At 43.7% G+C, this 22,932-nt stretch overlaps 1 protein-coding gene across 1 annotated transcript in view; it reads right to left on the bottom strand.

The window, feature by feature from the left end:
- LOC145414836 (ubiquitin carboxyl-terminal hydrolase 48-like) overlaps positions 1–22,932 on the bottom strand; it is a 137,350-nt gene that overhangs the window by 48,982 nt on the left and 65,436 nt on the right. Inside the window, exons 18-21 of the mRNA XM_080284255.1 lie at positions 11,334–11,542; positions 9,602–9,644; positions 9,444–9,562; positions 8,935–9,114 (exon numbers count right to left, since the gene is read on the bottom strand). Coding sequence (XP_080140381.1) covers positions 8,935–9,114; positions 9,444–9,562; positions 9,602–9,644; positions 11,334–11,542 — 551 coding nt within the window. The remainder of the gene's footprint in view (positions 1–8,934; positions 9,115–9,443; positions 9,563–9,601; positions 9,645–11,333; positions 11,543–22,932) is intronic.

The raw sequence follows: 22,932 nt of genomic DNA, 5'->3' as shown, positions 1-22,932 counted from the left end.
AATTAAGCAGCCATGCGAGAGGTACAAATTCGCCGAAGGAAAAAAAAAACATAAAAAAGGTTTGGGTAATTAAAAGAATGGAGCTAAAGGAAAAGACAAATGACCCCTTCAATGCACCTTAACCCCCTGCACCTGACCTCCCTCACCTCACCCCCACTCCCTGACCCCTCTTCCTACCTCCATAACACACGTAAAGGAAGAGTTACGACCAGGTGAGGGGGGCCAATTTCTTCCTGACACTAAATCACACTTTTGCTAATCGATGTGTTTCCTTCGCACGATAACTCTCACGGGAAACTTAGGAAGGAGGACAGGAGAGGAGAGGAGAGGACAGATGGAGAAGAGCAGGAGACAAGAGGAAGAGAGGAGACGAGAGGTGGAAGGAAGAGGAGAGAAGGCCATTTGAGACTGTCTGACAGGTGGAATTTTGGAGGATGGTTAAAGGATTCATGTGTATACTCGTATGTGTGTGTGTGTGTGTGTGTGATCCTCCCTTCTTTTATTTATCCCTACTTCTTTATCCACGTTACCATCCTTCACACTTCCGATGTTACCGATCTGATCCCCTCCCCTAAAATTTCCTTTTCTTAAAGAATATTATCCATTTTCTTTCTTTTTTCTTTAACTTCCACTTCTCCCCTTTTTACGGTATCCTTCCCCCTTTCCAGTCCATCACTCATTTTACTTTTCGCCAAAATTTACCTTATCTGCCATTAATAATTTCCCTTCTCTAATTTAGCTTATCCAACTCATACTGTCATTTCTTTCACTCATTTCCTTGCAATTTTTCCTCGTTTTCTATAAATCGACCAATGTTTCTCCTTCCATCGATATTTTTTTATTTATCGTCTACTTCAATTCCTCTTTTCATTACGTTATCCTCAAGTTATTCCTCTATCTACAATTTCTTCGTTCCTTTTACCTCAAAATCATTTTTCATTCATATCATCCTTCTCCCTTCTTACTCCCAATCGTCCTCCTCCTCCTCCCTTCTCGTTCCTCCCATTCATTCTCCTTCTCCTCCTCCCCTCTCCTTCCACTCATTCGTTCTCCTCCTCCCTTCTCCTTCCACCTACTCATTCTCCTCCTCCTCCTCCCCTCTCCTTCCACCCATTCATTCTCTTCCTCCTCCTCCCATCTCCTTCCATCCATTCATTCTCCTCATTCTCCCTTCTCCTTCCACCCATCCATTCTCCTCCTCCTCCCCTCTCCTTCCATCTATTCATTCTCCCCCTCCTCCCTTCTCCTTCCACCCATTCATTCTCCTCCACCTCCTCCCCTCTCCTTCCATCCATTCATTCTCCTCATTCTCCCTTCTCCTTCCACCCATTCATTCTCCTCCTCCTCCTCCCCTCTCCTTCCATCCATTCATTTTCCTCATTCTCCCTTCTCCTTCCATCCATTCATTCTCCTCATTCTCCCTTCTCCTTCCACCCATTCATTCTCCTCTTCCCTTCTCCTTCCATCCCTTCGTTCTCCTTCCCTGACTTCTTTTACTCCATATATGTCTCCTTCTATTCCTATTATCCTCCCCCTTCTCCCTTCCACCCATTCGTTCCACTTTCTCCCACTTCTCCCTCCCACGCTCACTGATGATCACTCTGACGGCCGTGGGAGTCTGGATGAAAAAAAATCACACACGCATATATATTCACCCACCCACACGAGCACACGTTTATCTATGCAAAAATGAAAATAAGAAGAATAAGTAGAAGAAATGGAAGAAAAAAAGAAATTACATGTAGTCCATAGACGTCGCATAACATACATAAGCAAGTTCATAAACATTCATACATAAATGAAAGTATCACGTGTACACACACACACACACACACACACACACACACACACACACACACACACACACACACACCTCGCCACCTCTTGCACAAACAATTCCTCATGACCACCACAACTAAAGCAGTTTCTCACTGCCACCACACTCCCTCGAACCACAACTACCACAATCCCCACCTACCACAATCGATCCACCCAACTACCAAAATCGGGGAAACTTCAGCGCGATTCTTCCTTTCTTCTTTTTTTTTTTTCTTATGGCCATTTTCTATATCCTCTCTCCTTCCCATTTTCGGCCAGGAGGTAACTTTTTTATTCTTTTCCTTTTCTCCTTTTTTTTTTTTTTCCTTCACGTCACTCAGCAGAGCACTTTAATCGGCTTCCTCTGGTCCCTATTTTTTGCCGAGATTTTTCCTTTTTTCCCTTCCTTTTTTTTTCTTTATTTTACTTCCGGACTATGTGTCTGTTTCTTCCTTATTTTTTCGTATTTTCTACATGTTACTGACAACTGTTTACATCAATCTCTCTCATACAACTCATTCCTTTTAATCCCTTCAACTTCCTCTCTTTTGCATCTGTTCTTATTAATTCTCTAGTTCATTTCTCATTCTTTATTATTCCTTTTTCTGTATTTTCCTTTCACTCGGTCTTCATTTCCTCTTCCATACTCCTCTCTCTCTCTCTCTCTCTCTCTCTGCTCAACTTTTCTCCTTATCCTACTCCATCCTATTTCTCCATTCTCTAATTAATTTCAATTTTGATCCTCCTCTTTCTTACAGTGTCTCCAGCACTTTTCATTATTTTTCCATATTTTCCTTTACATTTTCCCTTCTTTTCTTCGCCTAGCCATGGTCACGCATTCTCTCTCTCTCTCTCTCTTCTTTCACCCGCATACCACCTTTCCTCATATTCTCTCTCCTCTTGAGTCTTCTTTCTCCCTCCACATATCCTCCCTTCTCCCTCAATCCCCCCTTTCTGAATTCCTATTCTTCCTTCCCTCTCTATTCATCTCCTTCAGCTATCTACCCACGCATCCTCATCCCTCCCAGATTCTCTACCCTCCCTCACTCCTCTTTACTTCTCTCCCTGTATTCTCTCCGTCAATCATCATTCATCTTTCATCTCCCTGCTTCTCCCCAGTCTCCCTCTCCCCCCCCCCTCTTCATTAAACCATCCACCCTTCCCATCTTACAATTCTCCCACCTCTTCTCCCTCAACTATCCATTTAAATCATTCACCCTCTTCTTTCCCTTCTGCCTCCTCTCTCCCTTATTCTCTACCTCTCCCTCAATCATTCACTCACCCACCCTCCTTTCCCTTCCATCTCTACTTCTCCTGCTTCCCTCTCTGCCTCTTCTCAACTCTCTGCCCTCTCCTCCTTCGTTCCCTTATTCTCTCCCTCGCCCTCAATCATCCACCCTCCCACCTTCCCTTTCTAATGACTGTTTTTAGCGTGCGGAGTAAGAGAGACGAAGTGGGCTTGCTCTGACATCTCAACCTTCACACACACACCACATGTACACTATTTTCACCAACACATGTTTCCTACACGTCTCCTTCAACCAACATTTTTACAAGTCTTGACACTTCCCGCACAGAACTGCATACACAGGGCTATATATATATATAATTATACTCACCTTATACATAAACCAAATGAACAACACCTGAGACCTGGTGGGTTTTTTTAGATCATACAAATTTATACTCACTATTATAGATACCAAATGTGGATCATCTGAGCATTGGTAGTTTCTTTGGAATTGCATATGTGTATAAATTGTACTCACTGTGTATATATAAATATAGCAGAACACAAGTATTGGTAGGTTCTTTGAAAACTGAATACTCTAAAAGTTCTACATACATTAACATGAATGTTCCTTAAAACACTGATAAATATTATACAGAGTACTAATCACATATCAGTATATAACCATGAACACATAAAGAAGATACACATTAAATACAAATCCATTTAAAAATTCGATAATCATCATCATCATCATCATTCAGACCTCCTTTCCGTCACCAAGGCAGGGTAAGGTAGGGTGCAGCGTGCCAAGGGGGAAAAAATGATAAACTGAGATACTAATCAAAGTCTGTCCTCTTGAATGGGCCACACTCCCATTCACTCACCATTCAAGCCCCCGTAATCCTAGCTCCACCTGATAATTATAAAGTACCAGCATCAAATAAACACTATCTATCTATCTATTGCCAGACGCCTCAATCCCGTTTGGGATGGCCACAAACAAATCGCCTCCAAGTCGCCCTGTCCCCCGCCATTTCACTGCCAACTCACACCCCCCTCTCTCATATACCTCTCCACCCCATCCCTCCATCTCATCCTCGGCCTCCCCCTCCCTCTTCCCCCCTCCACCTCACTCACATACACTCTCTTCGTCAGTCTTTCACCCTCCATCCTCTCCACATGGCCAAACCACCTCAGTGTGTTCTTCATAACGCTTCCTATCACATCCACATCCACACCACAACGCTCCTTTATATCCTCATTCGTCAGCCTGTCTCTCCACGTGACTTCACAGGCTCCTCTTAAATAACTCAGTTCCACTGCTCTCACTCTTGACTTGTGTCCTTCCAACAATGTCCAAGCTTCACTTCCGTACGTTAGAGTTGGTATCACAATACTGTCATGTAGTAACTTTTTCACTTCCATGCTCACTTCCCTGTTTCTTATCACTGCTTTCAAGGAACCAGCAACCTTTCTTCCCTGCTGTACCCTTTCAAGCACTTCACCCTCCAAACCTCCATCCTTACTCATCACACTACCCAAATACTTAAACGTACTCACATTTTCCAATTCCTCACCATCCAACCTCGCTGTACATTCACTAACTTCACCTCTCTCAAAGACCATCACTTTACTCTTCCCTACATTCACCTTTAGGTTCCGTTTCTTACACACTCTCTCAAACTCATCCACCAAGCCTTGCAGCTCCCCTTCGTCTTCACTCAACAACACAGTATCATCTGCAAACAACAGTACAGGGAGTTTCCAAACACTATCTTCTCTCACCAGGGCCACTCCAACATCCACTACCCTACCTTGTACCTCTTTTATTACCCCATCCATGTACAGATTGAACAACCATGGAGACATGACACATCCCTGTTTCAAACCAACTTTCAAAGAGAAAAATTCAGTTAGTTCACCATCCACACGCACTGCAGCCTTCGCACCATCGTACATACTCTTCACAGCATTCAACAACTTCCCATCTACTCCATATATTCTTAACACTTTCCACAATCCTTGTCTATCCACCCTGTCATATGCATTCTCCAAATCCATGAAAGCTGCATACAACTTCTTTCCCTTCTCTAGAAACTTTTCCACTAAAGATCTAAGAATGAATATCTGATCTACACAACCTCTTCCCTTCCTAAAGCCTCCCTGTTCTTCTCCAACTAATTTCTCTGTTCTTTCTCTAACTCTGTCTATAAGTATCCCTCCATACACTTTTCCTATTATACTAAGAAGACAAATGCCCCTATGATTACCACACACTTCTTTTTCCCCTTTTCCTTTGTACAAGGGAATAATTATACCTGACTTCCAATCCTCCGGGACTCTACCTTCCTCCCAGGCCAATCTGCTCATCTTCCACATCCATTCTACTACTATCTCTCCCTCATGCTTCAGCATTTCACCACACACTCCATCAATTCCTGGGTCTTTCCCCGATTTAACTTTCTTCATTGCTTCCACAACTTCTATCCTACTGATTTCTTCCTGTCTTCTCACCTCCCTCCTTCTCCCAGCCATTCCCCAGCCACTTATACTCGCATTACTTCCATCCTCTACGTTCAACAATTCCTTAAAGTGTTCTCTCCATCTGCTCACTTTTTCTCCCTTCTCCACTAGTAATCTACCATTTTTATCTTTCACTCCCCTGATAACTTCACTTCCACCCTGTCTTACTCTTTTCACTTCTCTCCAGAACATTTTCTTACAGTCCCTCCACTTTACACTCAAATTCCTTCCAAATTCCTCATCCACTCTCTTCTTACTCTCTCTTACTAATCTTTTCACCTCTCTTTCTTTCCACATATAACTCTCTCTTCCGCCTCTCAACTTCTTCCAAGCCCCTATTTCTCATCCATTCATTGTATGCTTTCTTCTTTTGTGCCACAGCCTGTTTCACCTCTTCAGTCCACCACGCTGTTCCTTGCACCCACCTCCGTCTTCTCTTCCTTCCACACACCACATCACATGCTGCACATATTTCTTCTGTAAATATCCTACACACACCTTCCACGTCTCCCATCTGCTCCAATTCATATTTGCCCAATCGTTCCTCCACTTCTCTCTTATACTCTGCCTTTTCTCATCCTCTTGCAACCTCTCCACTCTCCTTGCAACTACTCCTTCCTCTCGTCTTTCCCTTCTTCTATTCCTCCATCTTACTTGCATCCTAATTCTGGCCACCACCAAGTAGTGGTCAGAAAGTCCACTCCCCCAACCTCTATACACTCTTGCATCCTTTACACATCTTCGCATCCTTTCATCCACACACACATAATCAATCATTGCCTTCCTTTCATTCAGTTCACCACCCACCCTTCTCATCACTCGCCATGTATATGAAGGGTGATCAGAAAGTAATGACAGTTCGTGCTATAACATGAAAACCTTGAATGATGGGAGGTAGGGGAGCAAGGAGAGTGCAGAGTTGCCTGTCCTTACGAGTTTGAACTTGTCGCCGTATGCCTGACTTTTCTTGTTTTATTGTTGTGTGTGAATGCGTCACTCTTGTTTTTGCTCTCTGGCCAGAAACACGGATTACTCGAAAGAAGGCTGCAGGTTCTACATTTTTACGAGGTGGAAACTGGGAAAGAAAGCAACAGAGATTCGAGGCGAATTATTACAAGTTTATCCAGACACTACTCCTTCCCTGGAAACTGTTTCCCGCTGGATTCGTGCTTTCACAGCAGGAAAAACTGAATTGAAAGATGAACAATGCTCTGGACGCCCCCGGACATCCGTGACCGAAGCAACAACTTTCCGTGCACGGTCCATCATTGACGAGGATCCAACTGTAACTCTTAGGTTCTTAGCCTTGGAGCTTGATATCAGTTATGGGAGTGCATATGACATCGTGCATGAACAATTACACCTGAGGAAGAAGTGTTGTCGATGGATACCCCATTTGTTGACTGATGAGCAAAAGGCTGAACGGGTGAGGATTTGTCGTGTCTGGCTTGCTGAATTTGAACCAAATGGTCCAAAACGGTTCTCAGATGTTGCTACTGGAGATGAGTGTTGGATTTCATTCTTCACAACCCGTGACAAGCAGTCAAACATGGTGTGGTTGGGCGATGAAGACCCACGACCTCAGATTTTGAAGGAAGGATTTCGCAGCCGGAAGCGCCTTTTCACCATCTTTTTCAATTCTCAAGGACCAATATGCGTGGATGTGATGCCTGAAAAGTCCACTATCACAGCCCAATACTACACAGACCAGGTCCTTCCACAAGTCTTGGAACACAAGGCCAACACCGCACCAACCCGCCGTCGGTCTCGCCTTTTGCTGCACCACGACAATGCTGCACCCCACAAAGCTCGCCTCACTATGCAGTACCTGGAACAACAAGGTATAACTCTGCTCCCCACCCACCCTACTCCCCTGACCTGGCTCCCTGTGACTTTTGGTTGTTTCCAAAAATTAAATCTGCCATCGCTGGGAAGCAATTTCATCGCATCCAAGACTTGGCACGGACCGTCAATTCAGAACTCCGAAGTATACCGTCTTCAGAGTACCACGCTTGCTTCATGAAGTGGAGAAAGAGAATGGAACGCTGCATAGAGGTTGGAGGGGAGTACTTTGAAGGAATGTGAGTCATAGTTTGATAGTTCTTCATGCTAATAAAAGTTTATGGACTCACTGTCATTTCTTTCTGATCATTTTATGCCTGAAGAGGGTATTGGCTATCACCAACCCCCTCCCAGCACAAATGTCCACTGACGCACTCCCTTTCTCATCTATCTCAGCAGGCACACCCCACTCACCAACTATTCCATCCACCTTCACATTACCAACTTTACCATTCATATCACCAATCAAAAACACTCTCTCATTCCTTCCAAACTTTTCCATGCACACTTCCACATTTGTCCACAACTCTTCTCTCACTCTTCTAGCACGATCTTGCGTTGGCGCATACACACACACAATCGCCCACATTTGTATTCCAACTTTCAACTTTACCCACACAATCCTTGACCCAACTGATCCATACTGTCTTATGCTCTTCTTCCATCTTTTACTCACAACTATACATACTCCTTCCTTTTCCCTCTCATTCTCATCTACTCCTGCACATATACCCCATCCATACTCCCATTCTCTCACACTTCCTCCTCTCCATTTTGTTTCAGTTATTCCACATACATCCACTTTCGCACCCTCAAGCACCTGGACAATCTCTCTCTCTTTCACCTCATCATTCGCTCCTCTTACATTCCATGTACTCATTTACGCTAGCGTAAATATGCCCCCAAAATACTAAACCATGCATTATATAGATATCAAACTATCATCAATTACGGTATTTTTTAATTTATCATCCCTACCTCATTCACACGCCTAGTTCATTCATCATTCATCATCCAATCCTACGTTGCCCCATGAGGAGCGTAGGAGCCCGGGGCTAGGCAAGTTGATCCTGACATTTAAAGATGATAGTGACCAGCCTCACTCATCCCTGAGTGGTATTACGTGAGCAATAAACCCCAACCACCCCTTGAATATAAACCTTCACCGGCTCAATCCGGCACTCCCGTAACTACCCACTAAACCACCAGGGGCCAAAATTTGGTTATATGGTTACCACCCAGCACTGTAAATGGTTTCCCGTTGTACAGGAAACCATTTGGCTTGTCATGCAGTGTAGAGTCACCCACAGGCAGAAGGATGAGGAAAGAATGAAGGAAAGACAAAAGAGGGAGTGTAAAGCCACCCGTAGGCAGGAGGATGAGAAAAGAATGAAAGAAAGACAGAAGAGGATAGAAGGAAACAGGAATGGAGGAAAGGAAAGGGCAGACACCCGACAGCAGCACTACATCGAGTGAGTGGATGGTGAGCGCCCCAACTGAGTCTTCATAATACTCACGGCAGCCCTGAAGTAGATGGTGTCCCCTGGGAGGATCCTAAGGGCGTTGAGAGTCATGGCCCTGTGTTCGTCAGTTAGCTGTAAGGGGGCGCCGTCCCCTCCATCACCCGACTGTTGTTGTCCCTCCCCGCATATCCACAATGTTTGCAGCATCGGCCAAATACCAGTTCTCTCCGCAATCTGAAGCGGAGGGCGGGGGGGAGGGGGGAGGAGCTAATTAGACAATGAGGCAGGCAAACTGAAAGAGATACGTAGCTACACAAAGACATACAAAATAACAGCTAGATTAAGAAAGAGATACAGACAGATAAACGAAAGGATGAATGGAGATAAGCAACGGATAAGAGTTTCAGCAATTACGGGTGTTACTATATCACCATGATGAAATTGGTAAAAAAGTTACATTACTGAACTCTAATGTGGAAATTCATTTTAACAACAGGAATGGATGAGAAAGTGTTCAAATATTCCATGTCAAAAACGGGATGAGACTAATATTCTGTACGCACAAAATTCTGAACTTCCCGCAGCGTATCAGTGGAAGAGAAGGTCCTGCTGGCCCTGACGAGGCGGTGACTGCTGGTGGTGCTGGGGACTGCTGCTGCTGCTGCTGCTGATGCCGCCGCCGCTGCTGCTGCCGCCCTCACCCCCGCCCCCGCCCTCCCACCAGCCTGAGCTGCTAGACGGGGCTTCTTGCGGGGACCCACGCCCTGTTGAAGGGTATGATATGCTGGTAAGGTATATAAAGATGATGATACAAGTTGCCGTGAAGACAAGGACATTCAAATGCAAACCGATGGTTGCATGCTGTAGTCTGGGAGAATGTTTGCGTATTTCCAGTGTCAATCACTTCATGGGAGTCACTGAGGACGATGCCATGATGATAGCTGGAACATCATCATTATCATCTCTCATCCTCATCATCATCAACGTGAAAATGCCAGTGCTTATGATTTTCTTGCCTCCAGCCGACAACAACAGCTAACACCGATGAAAAGGCCAGACACGATGATAAGCACTGCAAGCTGACGGGTGCTGAGTGGCTGGGGTGACGGGTGTATTGGGTGACGTGGTAATCAAAGCACACTTCAGGTCAGCTTCCGGCCCGACCCATCAGATAATTGCTGAGTTCCGCACACACAGGTAGGTCAATCCCTTCCTCCCTCCCTCACTCACTGCACACTCATATTCTTTCTCCCTCCTCCTTCCCCTCCCCAGCCTTTGCAATCAATACCCTTGCTTTTATTTACGATCTCATACACAATACATCTTAAGTCCACTCTGTCTCTCTGTCTGTCTGTCTGTCTGTCTGTCTGTCTGTCTCTCCCTCTCTCTCTCTCTCTCTCTCTCTCTCAGTCCATTGTTAAAGCCAAACCCAGGTCAAGATTGTTTTTACCTCCTTTTTTTCACCCCTTCAATTCTCTCTCTCTCTCTCTCTCTCTCTCTCTCTCTCTCTCTGTGGAACCAAAAACCTTCACCTCACAGAGATTAATTCCTTTGGTAATTCATCACTCTCTCTAGTTCAATGGCCGTTGGGAATGAGTGTGGTGGTGGTGGTGGTGGGGTAGGCGTGTCTTTTAATGGTGGTGATTGTGGTGAGAGTGGTGATGGAAATGTGGTTTTGGTGACTGTGTGGTAAATGACTGTGGTGAAGATAAGTCTGTGATGATAGTGATGGTGGTGACGGTTCTGGTAACACTGTGCTGGTGGTGAGTGAGTGTGACGGTGGTGGTGGAATTGAAGGATGGTTGTAACAGTGGTGACTGACTGCTATGATAGTGATGGTGGAAATAAAGAATGGTCATGAGTGGTGGTGGTGTGTGATTACGGTGATAGTAGTAGTGGAACTGTTATGATAGTGATGGTGAAAATGAAGAATGGCCATAAGAATGGTGATGGCGAGTGATTATGGTGATAGTGGTAGTGGAACTGAAGGATGGTAGTGACTGTGGTGATGGTGGTGACTGTGATGGTGGCTCTCCAGGCTACACGATCCCTTTGTAACATGTGTTCAAATGCTGGGAAAAAATATTACAGCACGTTTACCTGAGCTTCTTACAGATTCCTAACCCTTCTCAGCTAAGTTATTGGAGAGGTGTAGTGAGACTGAATGGTAAATATAACTAGTAACCAAGGAGACTCATTCTTACCTCATAACTAAGACATCGAATTTCACACGATCATAACTCCGTATTCGTTTTGTTTGTCTGTTTTCTTAATAGGGTGGCCAGTGGGATGCGAAGAGGTTTGATTAAGAAGAGAGTGAAAAAGAAGAGTCAGAGTATTGGCGTATTGTGTAAGTTACTTGTTGTTGGTGGTGTTCTGATGTATTGTCCGCCAGTCCCGTCAGATGAAAACAAGCCAGTCATAACAGCTACCCAGTCTTAGGTTCCCCTCACCTCATTATTATCAGGCGGAGACGATGCAGGGGTTGCAGTCGCGGCAGTGTCTCCTACGGCCATCCTCCGCGTCCTGCCGCTGCTCTGCCTTCTGGGGATGTCCGTCACGGAGTTCACCTGTCGCACGTGGATGATCTCGTGCTCGTACCGAAACTGCTCCTCGTAGTCTTGGGCCGCACGCACCTCAACGCACCCGCTCTCGCACACACCTGGACAGAATAATAAAGTGAAAGAATTAACGCACCTCAACGCACCCACTCTGACAAACACACACACACTAAAACAGTGGACAATCCTTCCCTGAGCAAAAAAAACACATAAACGCACACACAATGTCTACATTTATGACTTATTAATGGACGAAAACTGGGAACGATAAAGGCATTAATAAATAAAAGTAGTGCAAGCGGGGGCAGGCAAAAAGCGACCTTATTTCTCCAGGACAAAAGACTCAAGACAATAAATTAAACGCCATTACGACCCAGGTCCTAAAAAAATTCTCTCTCTCTCTCTCTCTCTCTCTCTCTCTGTACTTCCTTTTCATCCACGCTCTCTCTCATCCACTCTCACTCCACACTCTCTTTAGCAAACTCTAAAAAAATATTCAACAACACATTAAGGCAAAATAAACAGAGCTCTGAAAATGGGTCTTCTATTTCAGCCAAGAAAAATGGGTACAAAAAGGTGAAAAAAGAAAAAAAAAGACGAAAGGGAGAAATAATAATGGCTCTGTCTTTCGTTCACCCCAACTTATCATACGTTTATCTCCTTCACCCCGAGGATTTCCTTATTACTTCATTCTTTTTCTTACCAGACGATTTTACTCAGCTTCAGAGAGAATCCTAGTAGTGAAAGGGTTAATGAAGGCTACACCTAACCCCTCTAGCTTGAAATGTGTCTCCTAAGTTGACTATAAATAACAACACACACACACACACACACACACACACACACACACACACACACACACACACACACACACACATAAAACCACTATAATCACATCAACACACCCTGTCACTTCATCATCATTCATCACCATTTATCTCACCACTTATCATAGCTTAAAATCAACACAGTGAAACGATAATGTTCTCCTATGTTCTTTCCAGCCGTTCTTCATCACTGTTCCTTATATTTCCTTTCCTTTCCTTTCTTCTCTCGTCTTTCTTTTCTTAGTCACTTTCATCCTCTAAACTTATATGATAATACTAATCTCGTTTCCATTTCTACAATATCATTCTCTCTCTTTCTCTATTTCTCTCTCTCTCTGATCGCCAGTGTCCTCTTTAATTCCACTCTTTTTAAGTCTCTACCTCCACTCTCCTTAACCCCTCTCCCTCCCTCGCTCTCTTCGGACCAAAAACACTCCCTTTCTGACCACCCCGAGTCCCAGGGTGAGAATATCGATCAGGGAGAAAAATTATGCATCTCCGTCCTAAATCTTTTCCTCCCTCCCTCCCTCTCTCCCTTTCCATCTTTATCTCTTAATTTTCCCTCCCTCCTTATCTCCACTGCTCAGGCATTTAATCTCTCTCTCTCTCTCTCTCTCTCTCTCTCTCTCTCTCTCTCTCTCTCTCTCTCTCTCAGTGAACAAGAGAAGAAAAATAGGAAGGCATAAGAAGGGGGAAGCATGGAGGGGCGAAGGAGTAGAAGATATGGAAGCAGGCGAGGAAAAAGAAGGAAGAGGAGGAAGACAGAAGAGGAGAAAAAAGGAGGAAGGAAGAAAGGATGGACAAATGCAATACGAAAAGGAAACACGAAGGAGGAGGAGGAAAAAGGAAACACGAAGGAAGAGGAGGAAGATGGAAGAATGAAGGAGAAAAGGAAGGAAGGAAGGAAAGAGCCACGGAATACGGAAAGTAAGGAGGCAATGTGGAGGGAGAAGAAGGGGGAGTAAGACGGAAGAAGGAAGGAGAAAAGGAAGGAAGGAAGGAGGAACGGAAAGCGAAAAGGATGGAGGCAATGAAGAGAAAGAAGGAGGAAGATGTAAGAAGGAAGGCAAAACGGGAAGAAGGGAAGAAGGAGGGCGGAGGAAGACGAAAAAGGAAGGAAAAAAGGAAAGAAGGAAGGAAGGAGAAAATGAAGGAAGGAAGGAAGGAGGGCGGGTTGGAAGGCAGAAGTCTGGCTGGCAGTCCCCGTCACAGGCTTTATCAACGTCAGTCACTTGCTCGTTAAACGTCCGGGACCTTTTTATGCCATCACCAAACACAAAAAACACTACACCCGCCGTGGATCAGGAAGTGGAAGTGGAGGCGTGGGTGGATTAAAGGTGGAGATGGAGGTATCAGATGTGGGGTGGGCGCATTAAAAGTGGATGTGGAAGGTGGATTATATAAGATCAAGGTGGACTGAAACCGAGGTGTGGAAACTACCATGGCTCAGACGGAGAAGTGAAGGCATTGCAAGTGGAGGTGTGGGTAAATTAACGGTGGAGACAAGTGGATTACAAGTGGAGGAACGTCAAGATATACATTAGAAGATGCATGAAGACTGTGGTGGAAGGGATCATGAAGAAGAGATGCTTGGCTATGGGGTCAAAGTGGATGAACAGAAGTGGGGAGCGTTGGGTGGATCATACGTGGTTGTGGAAGGATTGGACGTGGGGGTGAGTGGGTGGATTAAAGGTGGACCAGGGTGGATGTGGCAGGTGAATTAAGACACGGGTGGAAAGATAAAAAACTACAGCTTGAGTGAATCAGGCGGTGGATGTGGAGGGAATGCAAATGGTGGGTGGACTGAAGGTGGAGAGGGGTGGAAGAGGAAGATACTGACGATGGATGAACATGAACAACCGGTATAACAATAACACCACTAAGAACAAGAACAAGAGCGAGCGAGACTGAAGCTGGTATGAAGGAAGGAGAATATAAGAGAACAACAGAAGGCGGGCGACAGCTGGTACACACAGGTGCTGCGAAGGAAGGAAGGAAGGAAGGGAGGGAGGAAGGAAGGAAGAATGAAAGGAAGGAAGGAAGGATGAAAGGAAGGAAGGAAGGAAGGGAGGAAGGAAGGATGAAAGGAAGGAAGGAAGCAAGGAAGGCAGGAAGGGAGGAAGGAAGGATGAAAGGAAGGAAGGAAGGATGAAAAGAAGGAGAGGAAGGCATAAAGTAAGAAGAAAGGGTGGACTAATAAATTAACGAAAGGAGGGGAACTTAATAAAACGTTAAAGAGAAGATAAAGAGTCTCGAAGAAAGAAGGAAGGGAAAGTAGGAAGGAGGAATAGAACAAAAGACACGAAAAAGAAGGGTGGGAGGGAAAAAAGGTGGAAAAGATGGAGAGAAGAAAGGTGGCAAGAAAGCAAAATGAAACGTTAACAAGAGATGGAAAAAAAAGAATGGGGAGATAAAAGAACTGAAGAAGGGTAAGAGGAAAGGCAGACAGGAGTAAAGGAAGGAGGAAGAAAGAAAGCAAGGTGACGGAATGAGTGAAAAAAAAAAAAAAAGGAGGGGGTGGGTGAGGAGGGGGGAAGCTGTGATAAAATGAAAGGAAACTGAAAGGAGAACATAATGGTGGACGGCATAAAGAAGCGAGAAAGCGTAAGAAGTAACAAGATAGAGAGAAGGTTAAAAAGGCATGAGGATACAAGTGACGAAAAGAAGAACAGGGAGGGAAAGAATAAAGACAGCAAAAGGGAAGAAATAATGTGCAATAAACGAAGTGGGAAAGAAGAGAATGAAGAGAGAAAATGGGAAGAATAGAAGAGGAAAGAGAGAAAAAGGGAAGACTGGAAGAGGAAAGAGAGAAAAGGGAAGAACAGAGGAAAGAGAGAGACAGACAAGAATAGAAGAGGAGAGTGCGGTGGCGGCGAGGTAAGAGGTGTCGGAAAGTAAGAGGACGCTAGAAGGTGCTATTAATAAGCCATCTATTATCGAGATAAGAGAAAGGGGGAAAAAAGGGAGAAGGAGGGAAGAAAAGAAGGGAGAAAGTGGGAAGAAAAAAAAGATAGAAACAAGGGTTGAAAGAAGAGGTGGGAAAGGGGAAAAGGAGAAAAAGGAGGAGGCAAGACAAGAGAATAAAGAAGGAAAGAGGAAAAGAGAGAAAACAGAGAAGAAAGAGAAAGAAGGTGATGGGGTACGGAGGTAGGAGGATGCTAAGAGATGCTATTATAGAGTCTGAGGGAAGGAAAGAAGGTAAGAGCAAGAAGAAATGGAAAATAAGAGGAAAATGGGAAAGAGAAAAAGGAAAATAGAAAGGGAAGAAGAATCACGGAGCAGAAAAAAGAAAAGAGGGAGAGGGAAGAAAAGATGCACAGAGCATGAGGAAAAGAAAAATAAGAGAGGGATAAAGACGAAATAGAGGAAAAAGGGGAAACAGGAGAGTAAGAAGAGGGTGGCAGGGAAAAAGGAGTGTACGAGGAAGGTGGTAGGGAAAGAGGAGAGTAAGAGGAAGGTAGCGGGAAAAGATGAGAGTAAGAGGAAGGTGGCAGGGAAAGAGGAAATTAAGAGGAAGGTGGTTGGGAAAGTGGGGAGTAAGAGGAAGGTGGCAGGGAAAGAGGGTAAGACGAAGGTGGCAGGGAAAGAGGAAATTAAGAGAAAGGTGGTTGGGAAAGTGGGGAGTATAAGGAAAGTGGCAGGGAAAGAGGAAAGTAAGTGGAAGGTGGTGGGGAAAGAGGAGAATGAGAGGAAAGTGGCAGGGGAAGAGGAGAGTAAGAGGCAGGTGGCTGGGTACAGAAGAGGAAACAGAGAAAAAGGGGAAAGAGGAACCTAAGAGGAAGGTGGTAGGGTACAGGGTGGTGGGAGGGCGAAGGAAGCTAAAAGGTGCTATTTATAAGCCATCAAATTATTACAACGACATAAGAAAAGAGGAGAAAAGAAAGAGGTAAACAGAGATGAGTACGGAAAATGAAAGGAAAATAGAATAAAGAGGAAATGTTGAATATATAAGAGAGTACGATCAGCAGAGAGGGATATACAGTACAGATGGGGAAAGAAGAGGAAGGGATAAATAAAGAGGAAAGATAGTAGACAGACGAAAAGTCTGACGGAGAGAGAAAGGGGGATGTACAGAAGAGGAAAGAAGAGGAAATTATGAGTAGGAGGAAAGAGAGAAAGAGAAAGAGGGAAAGAGAAAAGGAGAGAGGAAAGAGAAAAAAAGGAAAGAGGAAGGTAGCAAGGTACGGGGTGTCAAAAAAAAAAAAAGAGCTAAAAGGTGTAATTTATAAGACATCCATAAACAACAAAGAGGCAAAGAAAGAGAAAAGAGGATAAGAGGAAGAGAAGAAAGGAATGGCAGAGGGATTGGGATGAGAATGATCTAAAAAAAAGGAAGGATGGAAAGAAGAAAGGTGAAAAAGGAATGGAAATAAGAGATGATAAAGCGGAAAAAGATGAGATAAAAGGAAAGAAAGGTAGGAAGGAGAGGATAAGAGGCAAAACTATGAGGCGCTACTTATACGGCATCAACCTATACCGAAAAAAATGCGAGAACATGAAGAGAGTATGTGGGAAATGAAAGTTGAAGATGAGAAGATATGAGAGAAAAGAGGGACAGATAAGAGAGATGGAAAGACACAAGAGGAATGTCGGAAAAAAAAAAAAGTGAAAAGAAAGAGGATGGTGGTGGAAGGGAAAGGGGTGAATGCAAGAGGAAAGGAAAAGTAGAAGGTAAGGAGAGAGAAGAGGGAAGGATGAAAGTGAGAAGGATAAAAGAGACGAAAGGAACAGATAAAAGAAAACAGAGGAGAGGGAAGGCAAGGTACAAAGTAAGGAGAGGAAACAGGGGAGGTTGAGAGTAAGAAGGATAAAACAGACGTGAGGAACAGATAAAAGAGAGAGAGAGAAAAAAAAAGCAGAGAATGAGGAAGGTGGGAGGCTAGGGAAGGGGCTGAGAGAAACTAAGAGGTGCTATTTATAAGGCATCTATTACGGAGATTACGCCAGGCAGCAGCAGCAGCGGTGACGAGGCCCAGAGACTTGATAGATCGCACACGTTTGGGGGTGACGGAGCAGGCAAACAGCGGGGACAGCAAAGGAGAGAGAGAGAGAGAGAGGAGACAGCGGGAAGACAGACAGAACAGGCAGGAGAGAGGTGGAAAAGACAATTTGGACAACAGAGAAACAGTAGAAAAGAGTAGAGGCAGTGGGGAAACAGACAAAACAGACAGCAGAGAAAGTGGATAAAGACTAGACAACAAAGAAACGGTCAAAAAAATAAGCTATCAGGGTAGAGACAGCGAGGAGAAAAACAGGACAAGAGACGGTGGATATGACAACTTGACAAGGAAACGGTAGAGAAAGTGAGATAACAGTAGAGACAGTGGGGAGACAGAGAGGACAGGCAGCATAAACGGTGGATAAGACCAATGGAGCACAAACGGTTGAGAAAACAAGATAAAGTAAATAACAGGAAAGCAAAAGGGCCGAATGGAAAGGGAATTTCTCACTGGCCAGTAAAGATGAAGAATAAGGCAAAAAGACAGTAAAAGAACAGCAGTCGGAGAGGAGGTACAGCATGCAGGGCGATAAGACAGCAAAAGGATAACAGACGGAACAGGGTGACGTAACTATCAGCAAAAATGGTGTTAAAGACAAAAGGAAAGGAAACAGCAGATGCGGCTGAAGAGACGGGAAATAAAAAGTGGAGGAAAACAATAAGAGTAAACAACAGAGACAGAGGATATGATAGCAAATGTGCAAACGAACAGAAGTCAACACTAGGAGAGAGAGAGAGAGAGAGAGAGAGAGAGAGAGAACAATGAAACAAATGACTGAACAGTAGAAGTGGAAAAGGGAGAGTTCAAACAATACAGAATAGCAACACTGCAACACCCTTGCACACTAACCCAAGACAATCATGGTAGGGGCGATGCGGTGAAATTCTCCCAAGATTCTCCCCGTGGATTCCTTGGCGGATTAACAGTGATAAGTGATAGGGGTGGGTAATTGGGTTAAAGGAGACCCGGGGATGACAAATTACGGAGTGGTGGCGCTGTATGAGGCAGACACGAAGGCAGTACGAGTTGCTAGTGATACAGATGATGCTAATACACACATAACTTTTTCTTTGTTTCCACTGATACAGATTAAAATGTATAAATCGCCAGTGATACATATTAAAATGATTCTGATATTCAATTCTTTTCCTTGCTTCCAGTGACACAAACTCACACGTTCTTTCCATGCGAACACGTGTGCCTGCGAGTGATATTCTGGGGAAGAGCTAAGGTGCTTTCTTTGTCCCAGTCGCTAATACCGATGCATAATCTTTTTCCATGCGCAAGAAGACAAAACAGGGGTATTTAACTTAATATTCTTGGCCTTAATATCACTCGACGATAAACTACACAATCTCAACCCCCTTCAATCCGATAACGTATTTTTTGTTTTTTAATCACCAGACGATTTTGTTCAGCTTCAGAGACGGTTTTCGGACTGGAGGGGTTAGATACAACTTTCATTAATCCCCTAACTACTAAAAATCCTTCCTAAGTTTAATGAAAACTCGCCTGCTGGCACAATGATTGACTTAAAAAACACATTGTACTGAAGGGGGTAAATGTTGACTATGGAGCGACAGTAACGTACACTTATGATTATACAACTAAAACAAGAACAGAATAACAAGAGCCGCAGAATATACCCATAACACCTTAGGAACACATAACAAAACGATACCAGTAAGCGTCCCATTCATCAGTCTCACGTGTATGGACCAAATACCACTTACGCTCAGGATATACAACAACAACACCTACACCAACGGCAACAACAACACAATATCACTAGGAACAATACCAACATTCAACGTTAACAACAATAACATCACGCATAAACACCATCGAAATCAGCAAGTGACATCAATAACATCATCAACATAAAAAAATAACATCAATATCAACAACCACTAACAACAACAACAGCAGCATCAGCAGAGGCCCAACACAGCACAAAAACTGCCTCGCCCCATTAAATTTTCATCTTGGGTTTTTTTCCCCTTTTCGTCTTCGTCTTAGCGCGAGAGAGGGAAAAAATCTGGTGTGTGTGTGTGTGTGTGTGTGTGTGTGTGTGTGTGTGTGATGGGGTGGGGGTGGTGAGGATGATGGAGAATTTGATGAAAGATGATGGAGATGGTATGATGAAAGGGGGAAAATGTGTGATGGAAAGGACTACGGTTGTGAGCAGACTAAATGATAGTGGCGAGGGTGAGGGGTAAAGATGATGATGATGATGGTGGTAAGGGTGATGACGGTGACAGTGAAGACAAGGACTGGTACAGGTGGTGCAATGGGAAGAACAAAAGCGTTAAAGATGACGATAATGACTTTTGTGGTGATGGTGGTGCTGATGAAGGTTGTGGTGTTCATGGTAGTAAGGATAGTGAAGCTGAAATGAGTGAAAATGATTGAATGAGGTTGCTGGTGGTGGTGGTGGTGGTGGTGGTGTTGGTGGTGGTGGAGGTGAAGGGTGTGGTGTTCATGACAGTGAGAACAGAGGAGATGCTACGCCGAAATGAGCGAAAATGATTGAGGTTACTATTGCTAATGGTGGTGGTGATGGTGGTGGTGGCTGCGGCGGTGGTGGTGGTGGTCGTGGTGGTGAAGGGTGTGGTGTTCATGATGGTGAGAAAAGTGAAGACGTTACGCTGAAATGAGTGAAAATGAGTGAATGAGGTTACTGGTGGTGGTGAAATGATGGAAATGATGTAATGAAGGGTATGAGTGTTCCTGGTGATTTGCGATGTAGTGATGTTGATGTAAAGCTGTGGAGATGATCTGATGAATGTGATAGTGTTAGATATGGTGGTGATGTGATCTATGTGTTATGTGGAAACGTTTAGTCTGATCATCTTAATTTGGCGGAGATTTTCGTGCTGTGGTAGTTTAACTTAATGGCAGATACGACAATACTACAGAAATACACCCTTTCCACTGCACTTCTTCCTGACTAGCACCATATTCCAAGTTATTCACTTATTACAACTCGGCACTGAAGATGGACAAAAAGTCATTTTTCGTCTAGTCAAAGTGAACACACAATACCAGTCATGGAAGTGATGGTGATAACTGTAGCGTTAGTAACAGTAAGAACTGCTTGGGCAGCAGTACAGAACCAGTTTACACGAACTAGTAACTTAATATAACCACCTAAAAGCGTCAATCAACATGCATTAATCATCAGGAAACTATAAATATAAAAATACATTAACACTCACAACAGAAGTCTACCCTCGAGCTAAAACCCATGTTCTTCGTAAGGTACCGAGAAAGAATTATGAAATTAAGGGCAAACTAAGCTAAACTCGAACAACCTCCCCCAATATTAACCTTAAAATCATTAAAGAGAGAGAGAGAGAGAGAGAGAGAGAGATTAATGGAGAAAGCAGACAACACAATAAGCTTTAAAAATCAATACAATGAAAAAAAAAAAAAATAGGAAGCTTACATATCAAGGACGTTCACATTTGGGGATAATTTATGCTGTTATGGGTGCACTTGGCCCCATTACCTCGAAGACGTATCTATTTTTCTTGCTATCACAAGACGACTTTACTCGTCTGAGGAGAGACTTATCGAACTGAGGAGGTTTAGTTGGCGTCTTTACTAACTCCAATAAGGGGGTTCTCCTAAGTTGCATAAAATAGTCTAAAATTTTAACAGCAAAAATAAAACGAGAAAAATATGACATCGAATTTTTCCGAGCTAAGATGTTCTATTCTGGCCAACACCAGACAAAATAATCCATATAAACGAAATCTAACCCTCCCCTTCCTCCAACCTGGCTTAAAACCATCAACTCTCCATCTTAAATTATGAACTGTGACAACAGATTAACACTAGAATACGACGCATATCACGAATAAGTACAATGGAAAGGACGTAGAGCTGCAGCACTGTCTTTCCTGCCACTAGGCTACGTAAGAATAAGTTACAAAAGGGCGAAAATCTGGGCCAAGTTAACGTAAAAATATACAGCAGGAAGTGGGTTAAATACTTATGCCGATGAACCCTTTTTATTGCTAAGATGAAATTCCGTCTCTTATTTTGTCTTACATCAGGCGTCCTCATTCACTTCTGAGAATAACAGTCAGTCAAGAGGTTAAACAGCTTCAACATAAGCATAAATAAACAATAGGCTCTTAATACAGGCTAAACAGTATACTGCATCGCCATCCGTTTTTCATTCTTATCCGTAGGTAATGGAGTGGCACTGGAACGCGACAAAAATGACAAGCGACAAACAGCAAGAAACATTAATGGTACACGAGGAAAATAATTACGAATAAAGAAGGTACATACGACGGACAGAAAAGGAACAGCATATAACACACACACACACACACACACACACACACACACACACACACACAAATATACATGACCTATAAAGGCTAATTCTCAAACCTGACATCTCTGGCAATTTACATAAATGACAGTCGCAAAACACAGCACACGCACTGATGTGAAAATATTACACTAAGGTACATATAACACACCAGTGCGACAAGCCAGCCATATGTGCCAAATCAAGGACACAGTACAAAATAAATACAGGTAAAATACGTGAAAATGCTACGCCGGGACGCATTATACACTAGATAGTAATACCAAGGACACATGACACACAGGACACTCCCAATGAAACACGATACACAAGCATATGACACCCTAATCATCTAATGGAGTACGACAGAGACAAAGAACAGACAATCACACATCAAAGACAAGACAATGGACACATAATACACCCAGGACATATGACACACCAAATACGACACACCATGGACACAAGACACATCAAAGACACATGACACACCAAGGATACATGGCACCAACGACACATAACCAGGATAAACATCAAATGACACAAGGACACACGATAAATATACATGACACTGGGACAAAAAAAAAAAAAATGATACAAGGCCATACGACCCAAATGACACAGATGACACAAAGGACACATGACACAGCAACGTCAGGGCAAGGACACGGGCTCATCAATCTTCTTGCTGCTAGGACAGACTTCGGGCCCAGACGGAGGCAAGGAGGGAGTGAAAATGGAGAGAAGGGAAAAGAGGAGAGCGAGAGGAGGGACAAGGGGAAAGAAAAGGGGAGGAAGAAAATGGGGAAGGGAATGAGGGTGATAGATATGGGGATAGGGGAAGAACAGTGAAAGAAACGAAAGAGGAGGAGGGGGAGGGGGAGAAAATAAGAAACAGAGAAAAAGTATGAAGAGAAGAAAGAAGTATTAAAAACAATGTAGGTTAAAACAAAAAAGGGCGGCAAACAAATAAAGGAAAGGAAGCAAAAAGACGTTCAATGATGAAAAACGAACGAAATGGGAAGGCACAAGGAAAACAAAACAAAGGAAATAAAAGAATGGGAGAATACAATGTTAATTTATATCACTCTCGCCACACAAACAGTGATCTCAACAGACCATACGCAAGTTAATTACATAAATAAAAATACTATTAATCACAAAAGGACACGAGTAAATTTATTGTTTGTCGAGTAGGCACCTTCCTTAGTGTGAACAGAATTACTTACCATTAGGAAAACAAAACTTATATTTGTTATTACGACAAATACCTGACACAATTAAAAAGCAACCGAACCGTCTCTCTTTCTCTTTCTCTCTCTCTCTCTCTCTCTCTC

This window comes from Coenobita brevimanus, chromosome 101 (assembly GCF_032717465.1).
Source record: "Coenobita brevimanus isolate Jiangsu-jjx chromosome 101, ASM3271746v2, whole genome shotgun sequence".
Lineage (NCBI taxonomy): Eukaryota > Metazoa > Arthropoda > Malacostraca > Decapoda > Coenobitidae > Coenobita > Coenobita brevimanus.
The sequence above is the reverse complement of the archived record's forward strand: the minus strand, read 5'-3'. Positions and strand labels throughout refer to the sequence as shown.